Raw genomic sequence first — 19,936 nt, 5'->3', positions numbered from 1 at the left:
ATCAGGGACGTTGTGGCTTGTCTGATACCATAATGGTGGCCTAGGGTTGAACCCATGGGAGGATTAACTGAGTGAATCACAAGATACTCTTCCACCCCAGCAATTGCTAAGGTAATGCAACTTCTGGAGCTGTGCAAAAGCTCCTAGGCTTTGTGCTGATGAGGAATCTGGAGGTAGTTCTTTATGTGTGGGAGAGGCAGCAGGAGTGAAGGCCACAAACCCTGTAGGGGAAGCAATAGACTCTTGATGCATACGTTGAAAAAATTATAGCAGCCTTGGCCACTGACTGGTTGGCAGCATGTGGTAGGATTGATTCTGGCAAAAAAACAAACAAACTAATAATTAATCATGATTTGGTGTTATACCCATTGCTGGCGCTTCTAGAGATTCCTCCCCGAGACTGCTCATCGAACTCTGGTCTTTTCTCTGCTAGCAGCTACCTGGATAGAGACAGCTGTGAGGTGGAAAACAGGAAGGACTCACATATGCTCATGTGTGGGAAATAGCACTTTCTGAATGCTTGACCCAGCTCAGCTGAGTGATTGACAGACAGTCCAAGAGGAATAAACTTCTCAGTGTATGGTCTTCATTTATTGTGTCACATGTATCTTTATACAAATGTCTACTTAGTGAATTTTTTATATACGAGTATCTTAATTTCACCCTATGTACTTGACAATCCAATAATCTGTATATTATTCCAAGTTTTGCTTTCTCAGTTGTGTTTATGATATTAAAAACCAATGATACATTTTAAAAAAAACACACAGCACCATTACAACTACAGGAATAAAATGGGTAGTCTGATACTAAATACGCTTACTGGGGAATAACGAGCACCACTTTGCAGGGTAACACACCTTTGGAGTAAAAAGCTGAAAATGAGCATCTGTAAACGTGTACAGATCACCCACCCCCCATATATAAAAAGCATTTTAGAAAAGAAATACAAAGCCCTGGTGGGTTCAGGTACTGATGTCAGACCTGTTTGCCATCATCTGCTCTTCTCCAGGTGGTCCTCCAGGTGGCAGGGACTTGATATTGAGTCCTGAGGTGCCACCCTTTCTGCACCACTATCAGCAGAATGGTTAACCCACCTCTAAAGTGGGATGCGGGTGGCGCTGTGGGTTAAACCTGTGGCTTGCCGAACAGAAGGTTGGCGGTTCAAATCCCAGCTCCTGCCAACCTAGCAGTTCGAAAGCATGTCAAGTGCAAGTAGATAAATAGGGACCGTTCACCAGAAGCGGCTTTGTCATGCTGGCCACATGACCCGGAAGCTGTACGCCGGCTCCCTTGGCCGATAACGCGAAATGAGTGCCGCAACCCCAGAGTCAGTCATGACTGGACCTAATGGTCAGGGGTCCCTTTACCTTTAAAGCTGCTAAAGGCTGTCCATTCCAGGTGTCTCCACCCCCACCACCAGAGCTGCTATCTTGTCTGTGGAGCCTTCTATGACTCCAGAAACCTTAAGTTGCACAGCTGATACCTGAATGGTCCGGAGACTCTGGCTCTGGGCAGGAGGTCCCTGGAGAGCTGACAAAGAGGGGGAAAGGCTCCGACACGTCAGCAGAAGCTGCATCTGATCCAGGGGTGACCCATCCTGTTTCACCACTTGAGGCGAAATGGGAATTGCTGCCTCCCCACCCCCTGCTGTGTCCCATCACCACTTCCACTACCACTGCACCCCAGCTCTCACCAAACTCAGTGAGAATCAGGGTGCGTCTCGAAGCGTTGTCACTTGGCTCCTTCCCTGGGCCTGGTGGCTGGCCTGGCTCTGATCAACTGCTGAATCAGCTAGATGAAAGGTTGAAGGAACTGGATAGGTTTAACCTGGGAAAGAGAAGACTTGAGAGGTAACATAAAAGCCACCTTGAAATATCTGAAGAGCTTCCATCTTCATGGAACAAGCAAGCCTGTTTCCTCCTGCTTGAGAGGGTGAGGCCAAAACCAATGGATCCAAATCTCAAGAAAATAGATTCCAGTCAAACATGAGGAAGAACTTTCTGATGGTAAGAGCTCTTTGACAGTGGAATGGACTCCCTCGGCAGGTGGTGGACTCTCCTTCACTGGAGATATTTAAACACACGTTGGGTGGCCATGTGTCAGGGATTCTCTAACTGTGGTTCCTGCATTGCAAGGGATTGGGCTGGATGGCCCTTGGGTCATCTCTGCAATTCGCCCAACTCTGCAATTCTCTGGCCCAGAGGCTCCCAAATGCAGTGCTATTGAAAGTGGCCCAAGGCGTGAATGCTTCAGGAACCAAATATGGTTCTGGTTCCTGGCACACCGAGGAAAACAGAATGCTGGTCCACTACATCAGATAGCCTGAGAGGCACTGCCCTGCAGGACATGACCAGAAACCACGTTGCTAAATTCCCAGAAACTCCTGCTCTTGATTCCCACTTCCATCATCACCTGAAACACTGCAGGTGTGTTTCAGGTGGGCAGTCACAGGTGTTTGTTTTGTCAGGCATGCACCACCTAGGTACCTGCTGACTCTTAATCCTGTTCCCCTAACATCTACCCCAGGCTGTTCCTGAGTTAGCTACACTTTTAAAAAACAACAAGAAAAAAGAAAACTCAGAATAAGTATTTTGGTTTCCCTCAGAAACTGTCCTAGGATGCCTGCCACCACTTTCTAGGAGTGCCTTCACCAGCCAGCTGTCTTCCAGGGGTTTTGGACTACAACTCCCATCAGCCTCAGACTGTAGCCCAAAACCTCTGGGAGGCAGCTGGCTGGTCCTCTCCCAGGACATTGTCCTCCACACAAAGTGAGAGGGAGGAGAATCACCCATTATTGCTTTGCTTTTGTTTTGGATCCCAGTTTTGAAGATTTGCCAGTCCTCTAGTTTTGTGAGAGCAGCATATCCATCGCAACAAATGGAAAACCCAATGCTTGCAAAGCCTACAAGCTGGCATGCCCATTAATCCCTGAATTGCAGCCTGTTAATACCCTGTTTCTCATATTTTAAGACATACCCATAAAATAAGACATAGCAGGATTTTTTAAGCATTCAAGGAATATAAGCCATACCCCGAAAATAAGACATAGTGATAGGCACAGCAGCAATGCCGGCCGCGGCAGGAGGAGGAGGAAAAAAATAAGACATCCCTTGAAAATAAGCCATAGTGTGTTTTTTTGAGGAAAAAATAAATATAAGACATGTCTTATAATATGAGAAACACGGTATCTAAACGAGACAAGTTAGCCAGCCAGCTGGCAGTGTGAAGAGCTAGGTACCTGCATGACATCTATAGCCTACTGGCAGACATTGCCCCCAAACCCTTTGGGAAATCACAATCCTGAATTCAGAAACAGGCTTCTGGCTCCTCTCATCTTCAGCCTTGAGACCAGACCCCTTCATTTCCTGAGAGCCATCTCTAGGTCATCATCACAAACCCATCTTCTTATTTTTCTTTGCCTTTCCTCTATTGCTTTGTCAGCAGATGTAGCAATCCATGCACAGCAACTCATTATTATAAAACAATCCACCTTTTGCTGTTTTTGCCACAGAACACAGCACAAACGAGAGTCTCCCCTCCATCCCTGTTTAAAATAGGAGACATGTTTTTACAAGTTAGCATTAATGAAACTAACCTATATTCTAGTCACTTGCTAAGCTGAAATTGGAGGAGCACAATGCTAGGTGGAGGCTAGGAGTGGTTTTGGCTGTTTCCATGCCAGTAATCCTTAATATTTTCTTCCTTATTAACCTGTGTTCCACATGTTATCTAGGCTGCCCCCTCTTTACTTTGGGGCATCTCATAATATGGGGCTGTTCTTGAATTGGTTTGTATACAGGCATATATACAGACCCCCTTCATATGCTGCTAAACACAAAATCAAAACGAGGAGGAAAGGTGGGTCTTACTAGATCACTAAACAGGCAGCCATGTGCAAAAATAAAATAAAATAATGCAAAGCAATAATGTATTAACGAAAATGGACAAACATCAGGCCATGTTCATTTCAGAGAAGGAAACAGCTAGCAAAGAAGGGCTAGCATTCTGCTAGCGCTTAATGGGCATAGCAGTAAAGCTGGTACCTCAGTACCAGATTTCACAGTAAAAAGATCCTGAAGTAAGGCACAAATTGCAACAGAGCATGTATTCAATATGAGAAGCATGCAAAGGCTTGTGGCACCTGGGAGAAGACAACCTGCATGAATTTGGCCCTTGCAGACCTCACTATTGCTGCGAACCTTCCAGCGTCCTGCCACGTTTAAAATATCCCCAGGCCTCCAAAAACACTGCTTTTTGCATAACCGAAGAGCATCATCACATTCCCTGTAAACATCCTTACTGATATCACTGCAAATTATAAAAAAGCAAAGTTGGCTCAATACATGTTGGTTCCCTGGGGCAGAGAATCCCAATGGCATCTCCCCGCCCCGTCTCCCAATATTAACTTGAGAGACAATCCAGGAGTAAGTTACCTCGGGCAACTCCCACTGAAATCAATACCAATTCTGCCTCCACAGTCAGATACAGTAATGCTTCTGAATACAAATCATTGAAAAGTGCAGGAGGGGGCGGGTGGGCTGTTGTGCTCAGGTGCCGCTTGCGGATTTCCCACAGGTATCTGGTTGTCCACTGCGAGATCAAGATGCTGGACTAGATGATCCAGCAGGCACATCTTATGCTCTTAAATGAAAAGAACTATAGCACCTGAACACTCCTGTGCCCCAGGTCTCAAAATCATCTCATCACCTTCTCTGCCACCCTTCAGGGCATCCAAACTTAGCTGCCTGGGCCAACTGCCTCTCTTTGCACCATGATAAAAACACAAAACCTAGATTCTGTATACTATGGCTAATTTCAGGAGTGGAATTTTCAGGATGTGGGAAATGATAGGACCTGCTCTGCCAACACAGAGACACACCTCCAGATATGCCTGGGTGAAGGCACAGCAGCAGCGTAGGACCACATAATTTATCTTCACATAGATTCTCCTCTATACTGTATATCCAATATGCAAAGAATTTTCAGAAGCTCTGATGAGCATGTGGCACAGCTCACAGTTGAATGGGGTTGCAAGCATACAATGCTTTGGCCATTTAGAAACGAGCACAAATATTATCTGAGCACTGTCGCTGGGCGCTAGAGAATTGTGGCTTCTGCTGCAACAAATCTGTGACCAAGTTCTGCTCAAGTCCATCCAGAACACATTGGTGCAAGGGGCAGGAAGAGACAACCTGGCCTGCTGGAGATGATCTGGGAGTTGTCCCACTAAGCCACTCAGTGTCCGCCATCAGCCTTTGCTGGGGTGTCCACGTTTGCAGAACTGGGGAGGGTGAAGTAAAGAACTATAGCCAGGATGACGATGAGGACTCCCGCGACCACGCCCACAAGGATGAGCTTCCACTTCATGTTCTCCCAGCGCTTCTTCCGAGCCACGACTTTTGTTGTCTTGCAGAAGGCAACACTCTAGGAGGAAACAAAGAAGGGATGCAGCCTCTCTTATTCATAGGCATATAGGATTGTTAATATACCACCCTTTTTGGAGGCTCTCCAACCCAAGCTATTAACTTAGAGCCACACACACCCCACAATCAATTTAGGCTTAGCCACACTGCAGCATCTGGGGCGTGTTTCCCACTGTAGGGAGTGACACTGTCCAGGGAAAGCTGAGGCGAAGGAAAGGTAATCTAGTTCTGAAACTGCTGCACAGACACAGGATTTGGATCTGGCACTGGGCAAGGGGTGCAAGGCTTGGAGCATTTCAGCTTTGGTTGAAAGGAACTAAAGGAACTGAAGACAGTAAATGTGGGCTTCAAAGGTTGCAGGACAGAGAGAGGGGTAGTTTAGCTTCTAGAGGGCGTAACAAGATGTCATCTCAGCAAACAAATGGCCCTGCCTTGCTGAGGTCACAGGAAGGGCAGGAGGCAGTTTTGGGAGAAACACCCCCCACATTTCCCCACCCATCTCCTCCTGGAATCACTTTCATTTGCAAAGCCAGGCTGGGAAAATATAAACTGAGGCGTTTGTAAGAGACAAGAGACATTTGCCACAATGAAGAATTAAAGTCTCCACCAAGGTCCCACAAGCCCACCTTTAGTATTAAGTGTGTATAATGTGTGTGTGTGTGTGTGTGTGTGTGTGTGTGTGTGTGTGTGTGTAATAAGTCATGGCAAGTACTAGTTTAAAAGAGGGGAAGGGAAAATTATTTAATTTCAGAGCTCATCTCTTGGAACAGCTCTTTTGAAAGGATGCAAAACCTTCATCGTACAAAACCCAGTGCTCTGATTATACTGCCTTGCTGACACTGTCTTATTAAATTGTATTTTATAAGGAATTTTGGAGAAAGCTGCCTTGAGATTTGGAGAAGCAGGATGCAAGTGTTAAGTAAGTAGGTAGGTAGGAAGGAAGACTATAAGATGGAAATGGACTAAATTTACACAATGTGTAATTACTGGGCAGGGTTTAGATTGCCTGGTACAATATGTTATTTTTTAAAGCATGGAATCCACATGTGCCCTGCTGTTTCTGTTGAAATGTCATAAACCAGAAGAACAGATTGATCTGGGTTTGCTATCAGCAGCTCAGTGGGCAGAATTTCCATGTTCTCCACGATCCTGAGGAAAGGTTTTGGGATTTTACAGTTTAGAGCAGGGGTAGTCAACCTTTTTAAACCCACTAATGCATCTTTCTTGATGGTAAAATTTCCTTACCGCCCACCAGTGCTCGATGGAAGGAGGATTCAGCTTGTGCCGTAGAACCCCCTACCGCCCACCTAGAATCCTGAAACGCCCACTAGTGGGCAGTAGGAACCAGGTTGGTTTAGAGAACAGGTGAGTAAGAGGTGACATGATAGAAGTGTATAAAGTGTATAAAGTGTATGCATGGCCTGGAGAAAGTGAGCAGAGAAAAGTTTTGCTTCCTCTTTCATAACGCTAGAACTCATAGACACCCAATGAAGCCAAAGGCTGGGAGATTAAGGACAGATAAAATAAAATTCTTCCTGCACAGTTAAATTACTGAACTTCCTCCCACAGGAGGCAGTGATGGTCACCAGCTTGATTGACTTTAAAAGAGGATTAGACAAATTCTTGGAGGAGAAGGCTAATACCTGGTCGAGATGCTTCTGAATCCCAATGGCTGGAAACAGCAGGAGGGGAATGTGCTCTTGTGCTCAGGTCCTGTTTGCTGGTTTCCCAGAAGAGGTGTCTGTTTGGCCACTATGAGAATAGGATGCTGGACTGGATAGGCATCTGGACCGATCCAGCCTGTTCTTCTTATGTTCTTAGCCATCGCAAGCCAGGTACCCTACAGTGTTTTGGATTACAACTCCTACCAGCCCTGGCCAGTACTGCTGTCTCATCATTCCTTTCCCATTCTTTACTTTAAGAAAACAGCCTCGGCCATCACAGCAACCCCCAGGATCCTGCTAGCTCCCTACATCTGACTTTAAGCTCTGCAAGGGAGGGGGAAGCCCAAATCAACCTGGGCCTCTTGAACTGTGCCTCTGAGGGGCAGCAGAAATGAACTATTTTGTCCAAATAATAGCAATTACAGTGGTGCCTCGCTTAACGAATGCCCTGCTTAACGAAATTTCCGCTTAATGAAAGGTTTTTTCGAGCGGAGATTACCTCGCTAGACGAATGCGTTTTACGAAAAATTCGTCTAGCGAATCGCGGTTTCCCATAGGAATGCATTGAAATTCAATTAATGCGTTCCTATGGGCAAAAAAAAAAATTCAAAAAAAATTCAATGCATTCCTATGGGATTCGCTAGACGAATTTTTCGTTATAAGAAAAGACCCGTGGAACGAATTAAATTCGTCTAGCGAGGCACCACTGTACTAGACAAAATGACTGTAAATTGCTGGAGCTGGTGCTCCTCCTTCTTTTCATGGGAGATAGTATTAACTTACAGCTTGAACCTTTAATAGGTGCTCTTCTACTAGCAGCAAAGCTCATAATAACAAGATCCTGGAAGGATTTAGAGGGTGAGTCTCTGACAAGTTGGTACAACAAAGTATGGCAAATAGCACTTGCAGAATAAGTAAATAATAAAATAAAATTGGCACAAAGCCTGATGCACAAAGACTCCTTTGTAATTGAATGATACATTTTTATTATGTACATGGCTAAAACAACAACAACAGAGAATTCCCTTCACATTGTAAAACCTTTTGGTTAACTTGAATTGTTTATCACCTTCTTCACATGTAGTAGTCTGGGATTAGAACTCATTAGGTTATTTGGCTGATATTTTGCATATATTACCTAAACACTAGCTTCTGGGTTAGGCTGGGATATTTTTAAAAAAAAAACTGGAAGAAGGAGGGAACCATTTTGGAGGAGAAGACCACGTTTCTCCTGCTCTCTCAAGGACTCTGGATGAAATGCTGAGGACAACCTACTGCAAACAAGGGTCCACCCATCACTTGTGGTGCATGAAAAAGCTACCACCCCCAGAAGTGGGCTGCTTCCTCCTTCCCACCCCCTTGCTGTACCTGGTTGCGAAGTTCATCTGCCCTTTCATCCAGTTCGCGGAGCTTGCCCTCACGGTTCAGCACTTTGCTGTAGTTCTCCAGCATGATCTCTGTCACCTGCTCAGCCTCCCCCTGACACCGCTTCAAATTGTTTTCCTCCTGCAGAAAGAGAGAGGCTGATCATAGCAGAAGGAACTCTGGTCCCATCATGCTGCTTGAGGCTGAAACACAGCAGCTGAGTGGGAGGAGTGTGTGTGCATTGCATACAGAGATAACAAGGTCTTGGAGAAACCAGGGCAGGAGGAGAGGGCTGGGTCAGAACACTTGGCTGCCCTTTCAGGTCACAGGGAAGTCGGGGACCTTTTGCTCCCATGAAACTAGGAACATGCCAGGAAGGGCTCCAGGTGCACACAAAGGCCTCTGGAGGCATGAACAAATAAGTCAGCAGCTATGCTGGCTGGGACTGATGGGAGACGTAGTCCAACAGCATCTGGAGGGCACCAGGTTGGCAGAGGCTGTTTCAAGTCATGGAGATAGGTGGGAGGGGGTTGTTCTGGTGTACAGTACCATCTTCTGTCCAAGACTGAACTCTAGTTCCACATATTTGTAGACCTGGATGCCTACTGTCAGAGCCACCCCAAACCTGTTTTTCCACTTTTTTTAAAAAGACTTGCTTTCATCAACACGAAGGAATGGTAAGAAGGACAATGGATTCAGCTGACAGATTAATTGCATTTCAAAGCCAGGAGGAAGATGGGCTCCTCCTGGATTGAGAGGCGGCGGCAATGTGATGGTTGTTTTCGTTTGCATTTATGATGAAATGTACAATTGTACTTTAATTTTTTGTAATTATTATTATTATTATTATTGTAAAGGAAGGTTCTGCTGTCCTCTGTCCTCTGTTTGGCATGGGCAGCTTGGGCTCAGCGGTGAGGGCGCCTCCATATAAACCAAGTGGGGTGCTCTAAAAATGACTGCAGTCCTTTGCGCAGCTCCCTGGCAACTGAGTTCACCATGAAGGCAATACATTTTGAAGTCTCTTGGGCCCACAGACTACGGCTGGGAAGCCGAAGACAGCAATACAGTACAAAGGTATAAAGCAGGATCCCCAAACTTTGGCCCTCCGGATGTTTTGGACTACAATTCCCATCTTCCCTGACCACTGGTCCTCTTAGCTAGGGATCATGAGAGTTGTAGGCCAAAATATCTGGAGGGTCGCAGTTTGGGGGTGCCTGGCTTTGCCAAAGGTTCAGAAGAAGTGGTAGTTGATCTGGCCTTGGTCATTCCTGGAGTGTGTCTCCCCATCTCCTGTTGGAATTAGAATTCCTCACAGGAAATGAGAAGCAAATACCAACCCATTGCCTGAAATAGCTTGTTTCCTGCTGCTGAAATGGGTGGAGGAAGGCTGAACCCACTCAGGGACCCAAGCCAAAAGACACAGGAAACATAAAGGTCTTTTTCAAATGCTGCTTTCCTTTGGAAAGCCGGAGCTGGCAGACAAAGAGCCTGAGGCAATGATCCTGGCCCAAACCAGCCTTTGCTACACCAGACTTGTGTCACGCTGGGGAGAACTCCCAAGGAAGGTGAAGGTCACTGGGAGGACAAGCTCAGGAAAGACAGCCTTTCCCCCCAAGATCCTTTGCATTTGAGGAGGGGAGGAAGAGAAAAGTACAAGGATAATGACTAAGGAAGACTCACCTGGTCTTATGGCCCTGAAGTACATCATGACACGTACAATACAATCACATTTTATACTCATCTAATTCAACCATAAGCAGTTGAAGGCCACTGGTTGACATCCTGCAAGTTAAATGCGAGCAAGGCAGAGAGTTCAAAAGCTCTTTTGTGCCGGGTCTTCCCAATGGAAAAAGAGCTTAAAAGCTCTGTGCCTTGCTTGGGATCCAAGACACTCTCTGTGTGCTGAGTCTGGGATGCTCTCATGAGATAATGATGGCCCCACCAGATCTTGAGAGAGCATCTTGGGGCCTCCAGAGCTGATACATAGAGTATATGCATTTTTGCATATACAGGGAACCCTTGGAACCAAACTCCCATGTAAAATGTGATTGTACTGTATCTAGAATCACTGGTCTTCAACTGGTGGGCCTGATCTGTGGTGGGTTGTAACAGCACTACTACCTTGTAAATATATGTTAAAAGATTAAGAAATGGGTCCCCCAAGTGCATGTTTGGGTTAAAAGTGGGTCTTGAGCCTGAAGAGCTTGAGGATACCTGATGTAGATAATCTCTTGAAGGACATTTTTCAAAATGCTTAGAGGGTTCCATTCTGCAGACTCTATTTGATTCTCTCTGTGCCTATTTTTGCATACCATACCAAAGTGGTGTACTGTACAATAAGACAAATATAAAATACCAAACACTATAGACTCAGTAAACTAAGAGGAATTAAACCATTTGTACAATTGTAAAACACATGTTCCACACCTTGATCCGGTCATACTTCAAGGAAAGCCATCTTATACAAAAATATGAGGCACTATGTGTAGTAAACCTGAGGGTGTACTGAATACATGAGTAATACCGGTAGTTGCACAGTTGCCTTTCCCTCTCTTAGAACTCCCAACACCTTCATAAAAAGGTAAAGGGACCCCTGACCATTAGGTCCAGTTGTGACTGGGGTTGCGGCGCTCATCTCGCTTTATTGGCCGAGGGAGCCAGCGTACAGCTTCCGGGTCATGTGGCCAGCATGACTAAGCCGCTTCTGGCGAACCAGAGCAGCGCACGGAAACGCCATTTACCTTCCCGCCACAGTGGTACCTATTTATCTACTAGCACTTTGATGTGCTTTTGAACTGCTAGGTTGGCAGGAGCAGGGACCGAGCAACGGGAGCTCACCCCATCACGGGGATTCGAACTGCCGACCTTCTGATCGGCAAGACCTAGGCTCTGTGGTTTAACCCACAGCGCCACCCGTGTCCTTCATAGTGTCCATTAAATTAACCTTCCCAGTGTCACCTAGTTGGCCTCTGTAGGTCACAAGATGCTGGACCATGTTGGTCTTTGGCCTGATCCATCTGCAGGAGCTCTTGTGATGTTCCTCACCCCACAGACATTTCAGAAGATGAAAGAGAAAGCAAAAGCAAACACAAAAAACCCTGTTGGGATCCCACATGCTTTCTCAGAGGCTTGGTCCACTATCAAGTGCCTCCTGTACCTTCATCACAGGAGGTTGTGGCCTTTTAAGAGATGAGATCCCAAAGCAGAAAGGCAGGATTAGCTATTCCACTACAAGCATGAGAGCAAACTGGAGCAAACCTGAAGAGCTCCACCATCTCATGGAAGGAGAGGTTTGCTAGCTCTCTTACTAGGAACATGTTCCAAAAAGTTATTGAACCTTGCCTCCCCACAGCTCCGCCCCCACACTTTGCTTACTGGGACCATCTGCTGAGAGGCTGTGTGGAAATACACCAATACAGTGTCATACACACACACTCCTCCATCTGAGCATCTGAGCATTATTCTTTCACACTGGCTGCCAGCCGCTCCCTCACTGTTGCCCCTCCTCTCACACCTGGCACTTCTAAGCCCAGACCTAATGAGGAGAGAAATTTAGCAGCAACTTCCTCCAGGCCTAGTGCCCTCCAGCCACGCGTTGGGTCCGATGAGAGTTGTAGTCCAAAACATCTGGAGGGCACCAGGTTGGGGGAAGGCATGGCACTGCATTATACCAACTTCGTCTAGCTCAGTACTGTCAACACTGATTTGCAGCAGCTCTTCTGCTCATCATGTCTTGGGGTGGCCTTATCAATGGTGCATGTTAATCCAGTGATTCTGGTTTTTATTTGTTTAATGCTGCAGATCCTGAGGCGTGCATCTCATACTTAGAAATAAACATGCACATTAAAATATGCACAATAATTGCTGCAGGAATCTTTCTTTCTTCTGGCAGCAAAAAAGGCACCAGGGCCCTTGTTCTGATGGCCGCTCTTCCATTGTGATGCAACAAACCAGACACTTTGCCAGCAGGAGAGGAAAGCCATCAAGAAGAGCCACCCAACTTGCTGGGAAAGGAAGGTACACCCTCCTTCCAAGTGTTGGGCTTCCTGTGGGCAGCCGGGGATGTTTATTCCCTCCTGCCAAGCTCCTATTGTTTACTGTGAGACTAATTGATTGAGGAAGGCCACAGCCAGAACTCTGCGAAGGAATGACCAGCTGACAGAGCACATATCTCATCTCTGACAGCAGAGTCACAGCTGACCAAACTGAGAATACTCAAGCAGCCCGTTGTCTTTCCTGGGGAGGAAGGCAGCTGAAAAAAGTTCTGATCTCTTGAATTCAACAGAGGAAAAGCAGGCCAATGCAGTCATGTGAGCACCCCACAGCCCTGGTAGCTTTGGAGAAGCCTCTCTCTCTCAGCTCTCTGTCTGAACTGCAATAGCAACAATTCAAGGCTGGTGCCCTCCAGGTGTGCTGGACTCAGGGCCGGCTCTAGGTAGAGCCCCAGTGGCGTGGTGTGCCAGGCTGGTAGGCGTGGAAACCATGCTGTGCCCTGCGAGGGCGGGGGCGCCGGAGCGATCTCCGCCCCTCAGCGCCAGGGCGCGCCACCTGCTCGAGACTGCCCTGGCTGGACTACCTTTCCTGTTAAACATAGCAAAGGAAGACCAAAATTATGCAGTTTAAAAAGAGAGGAAACCCAAAAGACTATATAATTAGTGGACATCTAATACAGGAAGTGAAGCAGATTAATTATCTGGGGATTCTATTTAAAAATAACATGAACTGGAATGCACATATCTCTGTGGCAATAGCCAAGGCCAAAGGGACAGCCCACCATATCAAATCTCATTTTTTCTCCCCTGAAGGAAATAGATATATTCCAGCGGCACTGCAAGTAATTGATATGAAACTTTGCCCACAACTTTTATATGGCGCCCCACTATGGATTTCAGGTGACCTCAAGAAGTTGGACAAATTTCATGCATCCCTCTTGAGGTCATTATTTGGACTTACAAACTCTGTTAAATATGAGTCAATATGCTGCGAGCTAGGAATACTACCTCTATCAATAAGAGCGTGGCTGAGGACTTTGAAATACTGGATCTTCCTTCATAGTAGAGCCCTATCTCCTAACTCTCTCCTTTACGACCTTCTAAGTGATAGTATAAGCTATAACCTATCACTGACTTGCAGGAGAAAGTTGAACTCAATAGGACTAAAGATAACTGATTTTGAAAACGTTGACCCCAAAGAAGTCTGGAAAATTATTAGAAAGACTCTTATAGAGAAAAGCACCCTCTACTTACTTGAGATGGCGGGGCGCAGCACCTGCTCCCCATTACACCTGAACCTCCCAATGTGTAGAGACTTTAAAGGGGGATATATGGCAAACTTGAAGAGTCAGGAAGGGTGCAGGCTCTTCATGTTGGCTAGATTCAACGTGTTCCCCTCTATGGAGACAGAAGGAAGATATCTAGCTCTCCCAAAAGCCGAACGTTTATGTAAATGCGGGAAGAATGAACCAGATACATTGGACCACATTTTCTTTTCCTGTAATTACAGTATTAATGCGAGAAGACGATTGCTGGATGCTTTGCAGGTGGATGCATCGATCGCAGCAATGCCAACTATTCAGGGGTTATTGTCAGATAATAATGATGGAGTTACTTTAGTGGTGGCTGAGTTTTTGTGCTCGGTTTACGCAGAGAGATTGGGCCACTGTGGAGAGGACCAGGGGATGCTAATTGAAAATTGATATATTGCTCTAAAATACTAAATCAATTAATATGTATTTTATTTCATGAAGTTTATAATGTGAATGTTTTACTCATAATTTTGTTCTGAAGCTTCTGAATTTGTCATGCCTAATAAAGGTTATTGATTTGATTTGATTTGATTTGACATAGCACCCTACGACCATGCTCCATCAGCTGAGACTGATCAGATTTGTGATCTGAAACAACTCATAGAATCATAGAGTTGGAAGAGACCACAAGGGCCATCCAGTCCAACCCCCTGCCGAGCAGGAAACACCATCAAAGCATTCTTGACATATGGCTGTCAAGCCTCCGCTTAAAGACCTCCAAAGAAGGAGACTCCACCACACTCCTTGGTAGCAAATTCCACTGCCGAACAGCTCTTACTGTCAGGAAGTTCTTCCTAATGTTTAGGTCAAATCTTCTTTCTTGTAGTTTGAATCCATTGCTCCATGTCCGGTTCTCTGGAGCAGAAGAAAACAACCTTTCTGCCTCCTCTATATGACATCCTTTCATATATTTGAACATGTCTATCATATCACCCCTTAACCTTCTCTTCTCCAGGCTAAACATACCCAGCTCCCTAAGCCGTTCCTCATAAGGCATTGTTTCCAGGCTTTTGACCATTTTGGTTGCCCTCTTCTGGACATGTTCCAGCTTGTCAGTATCCTTCTTGAACTGTGGTGCCCAGAACTGGACACAGTACTCCAGGTGAGGTCTGACCAGAGCAGAATGCAGTGGTACTATTACTTCCCTTGATCTAGATGCTATACTCCTATTGATGCAGCCCAGAATTGCATTGGCTTTTTTAGCTGCTACATCACACTGTTGACTCATGCCAAGTTTGTGGTCTACCAAGACTCCTAGATCCTTTTCACATGTACTGCTCTCAAGCCAGGTGTCTCCCATCCTGTATTTGTGCCTTTCATTCCCCCCCCCCAAGTGTAGTACTTTACATTTCTCCTTGTTAAAATTCATCTTGTTTGCTTTGGCCCAGTTGTCTAATCTGTTAAGGTCATTTTGAAGTGTGATCCTGTCTTCTGGGGTATTAGCCACCCCTCCCAATTTGGTGTCATCTGCAAACTTGCTCAGGATGCCCTCAAGCCCATCATCCAAGTCATTGATAAAGACATTGATGATAACTGCATGCACTTAGCTGGGGGAAGTATAACCCACCCCAAGGTGGAGTCAATTTTAGACTGAAAAATACTACATTCGGGCCTCTCGGTAGAAGAGGAACTAAAACCCACATCCTTCCTGTCAAGCGGGTAAATCTTGTACAGTGGTACCTCGGTTTATGAACACAATTGGTTCCGGAAGTCTGTTCATAAAGTGAAGCGTTCATAAACTGAAGAGAACGTTCCGATTGAAAGTAATGGAAAGTGGATTAATCCGTTCCAGACGGGCCCGCGGAGTACTTAAACTGAAGCGTTCATAAACTGAAGCATGAGTGTAATTGGTTCCGGAAGTCTGTTCATAAACTGAAGCGTTCATAAACTGAAGCAAACTTTCCCATTGAAAGTAATGGAAAATGAATTAATCCGTTCCAGATGGGTCCACGGCGTTCATAAACCGAAAATTCATAAACCGAAGTGTTCATAAACCGAGGTTCCACTGTATCTGAAAACTGAAAACCTTCATGAAGCATGAGAGGAAGGCAAACACCTGCAGCATGTTTTCAATATCCACCCAGTGAGGCTCTCAAAGTGATTGAATGTTTCCTGCCCAGTAAAGGCACCTGAACCGACAGGCACTCACTTCAAACCGGGTAGTCCTTGAAGAGACTGGCAAAGAGCCCTTTGCAAAAAGTCCTGCTCAGCACTTTGAAGCACTGATGATCAAAGTGATTACAAATGATTTTTGTAATTTGGAATGTTAGAAAATCAATAAATATTATTTGGGGGGAAAAGATATAATATGAAAATTGCTTAAGATGGAGTTAAAAATGGACCCAGTGAGGGGAGAATCAAGGAAGTCTACAATGTTAAGTACAAAGTAAGATTGCTGTTACAGTATTGTCATGTTTTTTTTCTTTTTAGTTTTTGTCTTTTCTTTTTTTTCCTTTTTTGTATTTTGTATTTTTGCTTTATCTTCATAAAATGAATAAATATTATTAAAAAACGAAAAGAAAAAAGGATGTATTCAAGGTAGTACTTGAGGAGCACAAGTTCTAACAAGGGTCCAATCAAGGGCTGCAACTGGCCACATTTACACTTTGACAAAAAATGAAACGTCATGTGCAACAAATGCTCTTGAAAAGTGTTTGGAGTAAAGTATAAATAATGGAAGGATCAATGTTTTCAGACCCATTTCTCATGTGTAAAAATGTTTTCCTATAATTTTGTTTGTAATGTTATGTAATGAATTCTTATGTTTTGTTTGTAATGTAAGAAACATTTTGTTGTAATGTTCATGAAATGAATTCTGTCAAAGTGTTACCGCTAATTCTATCATGCAAGCTATCATTCAGATTTGGAACACATTTTAAAAAGAAAACCCTAGGTGTTCAGATACCTTTTAACTGAATAACTTTCTAAAGGAATGCCTGAAGTAACTGATATTATAGTTTGAAGTCTTGATTATTCTGTTATATTTTACTCCAAGAAGACAAATTTATCCTAAATAGAACCCAATAAGGCAGACATGTATTACAAAATATTTTTAAAATGTGATCCCATGATGAAATTCTGCAGGTAGCTCTTAGAAATATTAAATACAGTAATCAATACTTTTTGGAAATTTTAAATCATATTAATTTTTTAAATTTTAAATCTTGTAACTGAAATTTGAAATTTAAAGTAAGGCTAACATGTGCCAAAGAATTGATGCTTTTGAATTACGGTGCTGGAGGAGACTCTTGAGAGTCCCATGGACTGCAAGAAGATCAAACCTATCCATTCTGAAGGAAATCAGCCCTGAGTGCTCACTGGAAGGACAGATCCTGAAGCTGAGGCTCCAATACTTTGGCCACCTCATGAGAAGAGAAGACTCCCTGGAAAAGACCCTGATGTTGGGAAAGATGGAGGGCACTAGGAGAAGGGGACGACAGGGGACAAGATGGTTGGACAGTGTTCTCGAAGCTATGAACATGAGCTTGACCAAACTGTGGGAGGCAGTGGAAGACAGGAGTGCCTGGCGTGCTCTGGTCCATGGGGTCACGAAGAGTCGGACACGACTAAACAACAACAAACTTTGTCACCCCCAGGACTGGAAATTTCCATCACCAAGACAAAGGACTTTTGAAAATTTCCAGTAATCCAATGAGGCTTGGGAACTCTCAACCTGCTCTCTGCTTTTCTGTTGTTTACCCAGGAAACTGGCCCTGCTGAGAAGAGATACTGTACAAGCTAGGAGGGCTGTCCCGAAGAAGCATCTGGGAGACAAGATAAAAATGCCACCTTTGCTCTCTAACTTGCCTGCACATTCAGCTTCAGCAGCCACCTCCAAGAGTCGGGCACGACTAAACGACTAAACAACAACAACAACATGTGACATATCATATTAAAGCCCATGAAGTTCTGAAGAGATTGGTGTTTTTAGTTTTGATGTATCTCAATTCTGGGCTGAGCTTTTAAGGTTTTGGCAAGGCCAAAATTGTCTTATTTTAAAAAGAATCTCAAACTCTCATAATTTAAAAATGAGATGAGATAAAAAATTAAAATGTTATATTTAAACTTATTTCTGATTATTCTACAAGTGTACAAAATAGTAAGAAAATTGGATGACATGAGGTAAAGAAGTTGGGTCACTTGATATGGAATGACCCCTATGGCAGCGTTTCTCAACCGCTGTTCCGCGGCACACTAGTGTGCCGCGAGACACTGGCTGGTGTGCCGCGACGTGCGGCGACGAGAAGGGCGATTTGCATTGTCACGTGCCTGGCGGCCGCCAATACACAACACTGACCCACTGGAAAGCAATATTTCTCCTCCTCTTTCCCAAAGCTCAGTGCAAACGAGCCTGGCGGCCGCCAATGAACAACACTGGCCCGCCGGTGTTACTTTTTTAATGGTGGTGTGCCTCGTGATTTTTTTCACGGAACAAGTGTGCCGTGGCCCAAAAAAGGTTGAGAAACACTGCCCTATGGGAAACCCACAAGAGGATTTGAGCCCAAGAGCAGGTCTCCCCTCCTGTGGTTTCCAGCCACTGGGATTCAGAAGCACTGCTACATCCCTCCAACTGTAGAGGCAGAGCAGAGCCATCCTGGCTAGCAGCCATCACCTTCTTCTCCATCAATTTGTCTAATCCTGTTTTAAAGCCATCTACGCTGGTGGCCTTCACTGCCTCCTTTTATCTGTCCTGAATCTTCCAACATTTAGCTTCGTTGGATGTTTACGAGTTCTGGTGTTCTTCTAAAAACTTTTCTTTTTCCACTTTCTCCACGTCCTGCATAATTTTACAAACTTCTATCATGTTGTCGCCCCTTACTCGCCTTCCCTCCAAACTAAAAAGTCTCAAACGCTGCAACCCCTTTCCTCATAGGGGTGTCGCTCCATCCCCCAATAATTTCGGTTGTCCTTTTCTGAGCCTTTTCCAACCTTGAAATATCCTTTCTGAGGTGAGGCAACCAGCAATATTTGTACAACTCCAGCTGCAAGCGTAACCACCACCCTTACTTCGGAGTAAGCCCCACTGAATTCAACAGGGCTTCCTTCTGAGTAGAGATGGTTAGAATTGCGCTGTATGGAAAAAACGACGGCAGACGCCCAACCCCGCCGCCTCCGCCCCCTACTGGCGCCAGGGCGCAACTGCCTCCAAACGAGGGAGCGGAGCAAAGTAATAGGGAACCGGCGAACATATTCTTCTCCAAAATAAAAAAAATCCTTCAGTAGCACCTGCACCTTAAAGACCAACTAAGTTTTTATTTGGGTATGAGCTTTCGTGTGCATGCACACGAAAGAAGTGCATGCACACGAAAGCTCGTACCAAAATAAAAACTTAGTTGGTCTTTAAGGTGCTACTGAAGGAATTTTTTTATTTTGTTTCGACTCAGACCAACACGGCTACCTACCTGTAACTATATTCTTCTCCAGGCGGTCTTGGGTCCGGCGAAACCACATTCTGGGGCTGCGGAGAGCCCGCAAACTCCCGGCTGTGCCCAGATTACGAAAGAAGCTCCCCGAAAGAGACGCGGCCAGTCCCCTTCATAGGGGTCCGTTGAGACTTCAGAGGCAAGCGCCCCTGCGCTCCCGCGTAAGCGTGCGCAGGACTGGAGCCTCCACCCTCCGCACCGAAGCACCCCACGGCAACCGCCGCGGTCGCGGAGCGAGTCCGCAGCTCCGCTTCCTTGGTGCCCCCCGCGTGGGCTGCCCAGAAGCCGGGAGGGCTCGCCGCCGCGGAGCTGCGCTGCGTTGCCCTCCGCCGCATTTCCCCCTCGGAGCCGCCGCTGGGACTGACCCGACGGCTGTGCCGCCCGCCCCCTCGGTCTCTTACCATGGCCGGCGCTGCGTGTCGGAGAGCTCAGCTGAGTGCGGCGGCTGCAGGACGGGCGCCTGCTTCTCCTCGGACTGGCGGCCAGCCGCGCCACCTTCCTGCCCCCTTGCCCGGAGACGGGGCGGCGCTTCGGGTCGCGGGGCACGTGGAAAGGGCTCGCTTACTCCGCGCGCCGCTTTCGCTTTCCTTCGCGGCCCCCGGGGAGCGTCGCAGGGACACTGGGAAAAGGACCCCCCGAAGGGGCGCCGCTTCCCAGCCCCAGCCAATTCCGCGCCGGGCCGGCCCCTTCCGAGAGTCCCGAGGGCTTGGTGGGCGTCCCCTCGCCCAAAAGAGACGCCCCAGTCATTGGAGC

General features: G+C 46.0%; 1 protein-coding gene across 2 annotated transcripts; it reads right to left on the bottom strand.

Moving 5' to 3' along the window:
• Positions 1-569: 569 nt before the first annotated feature.
• Positions 570-19,864, bottom strand: VAMP5 (vesicle associated membrane protein 5). Of its 2 annotated transcripts, none has more exons than XM_088670855.1 (3): positions 19,585-19,864; positions 8,459-8,596; positions 570-5,427 (listed from the first exon to the last, which is right to left on the bottom strand). In XM_088670855.1, exons 1-3 carry the CDS (start codon positions 19,585-19,587, stop codon positions 5,239-5,241), a joined length of 330 nt encoding a protein of 109 aa, XP_088526981.1. In that variant the 5' UTR covers positions 19,588-19,864; the 3' UTR covers positions 570-5,238. The 2 variants fall into 2 exon arrangements, with proteins under 2 accessions (XP_088526981.1, XP_088526982.1); XM_088670856.1 differs by having other exon boundaries at positions 759-5,427; positions 19,163-19,859.
• Positions 19,865-19,936: the final 72 nt, after the last annotated feature.

The sequence above is a fragment of the Zootoca vivipara genome, chromosome 6 (assembly GCF_965207765.1).
Source record: "Zootoca vivipara chromosome 6, rZooViv2.hap1.1, whole genome shotgun sequence".
Classification (NCBI taxonomy): domain Eukaryota; kingdom Metazoa; phylum Chordata; class Lepidosauria; order Squamata; family Lacertidae; genus Zootoca; species Zootoca vivipara.
The sequence above is the reverse complement of the archived record's forward strand: the minus strand, read 5'-3'. Positions and strand labels throughout refer to the sequence as shown.

What these genes read in the sequence shown, in the direction of transcription:
- VAMP5 (XM_088670855.1), bottom strand. An exon ending in CAGATGAACTTCGCAACCAG is followed by an intron (nt 5,428 to 8,458) that starts GTACAGCAAGGG and finishes GTTTCCTCCTAG; the next exon opens with AGTGTTGCCTTCTGCAAGAC.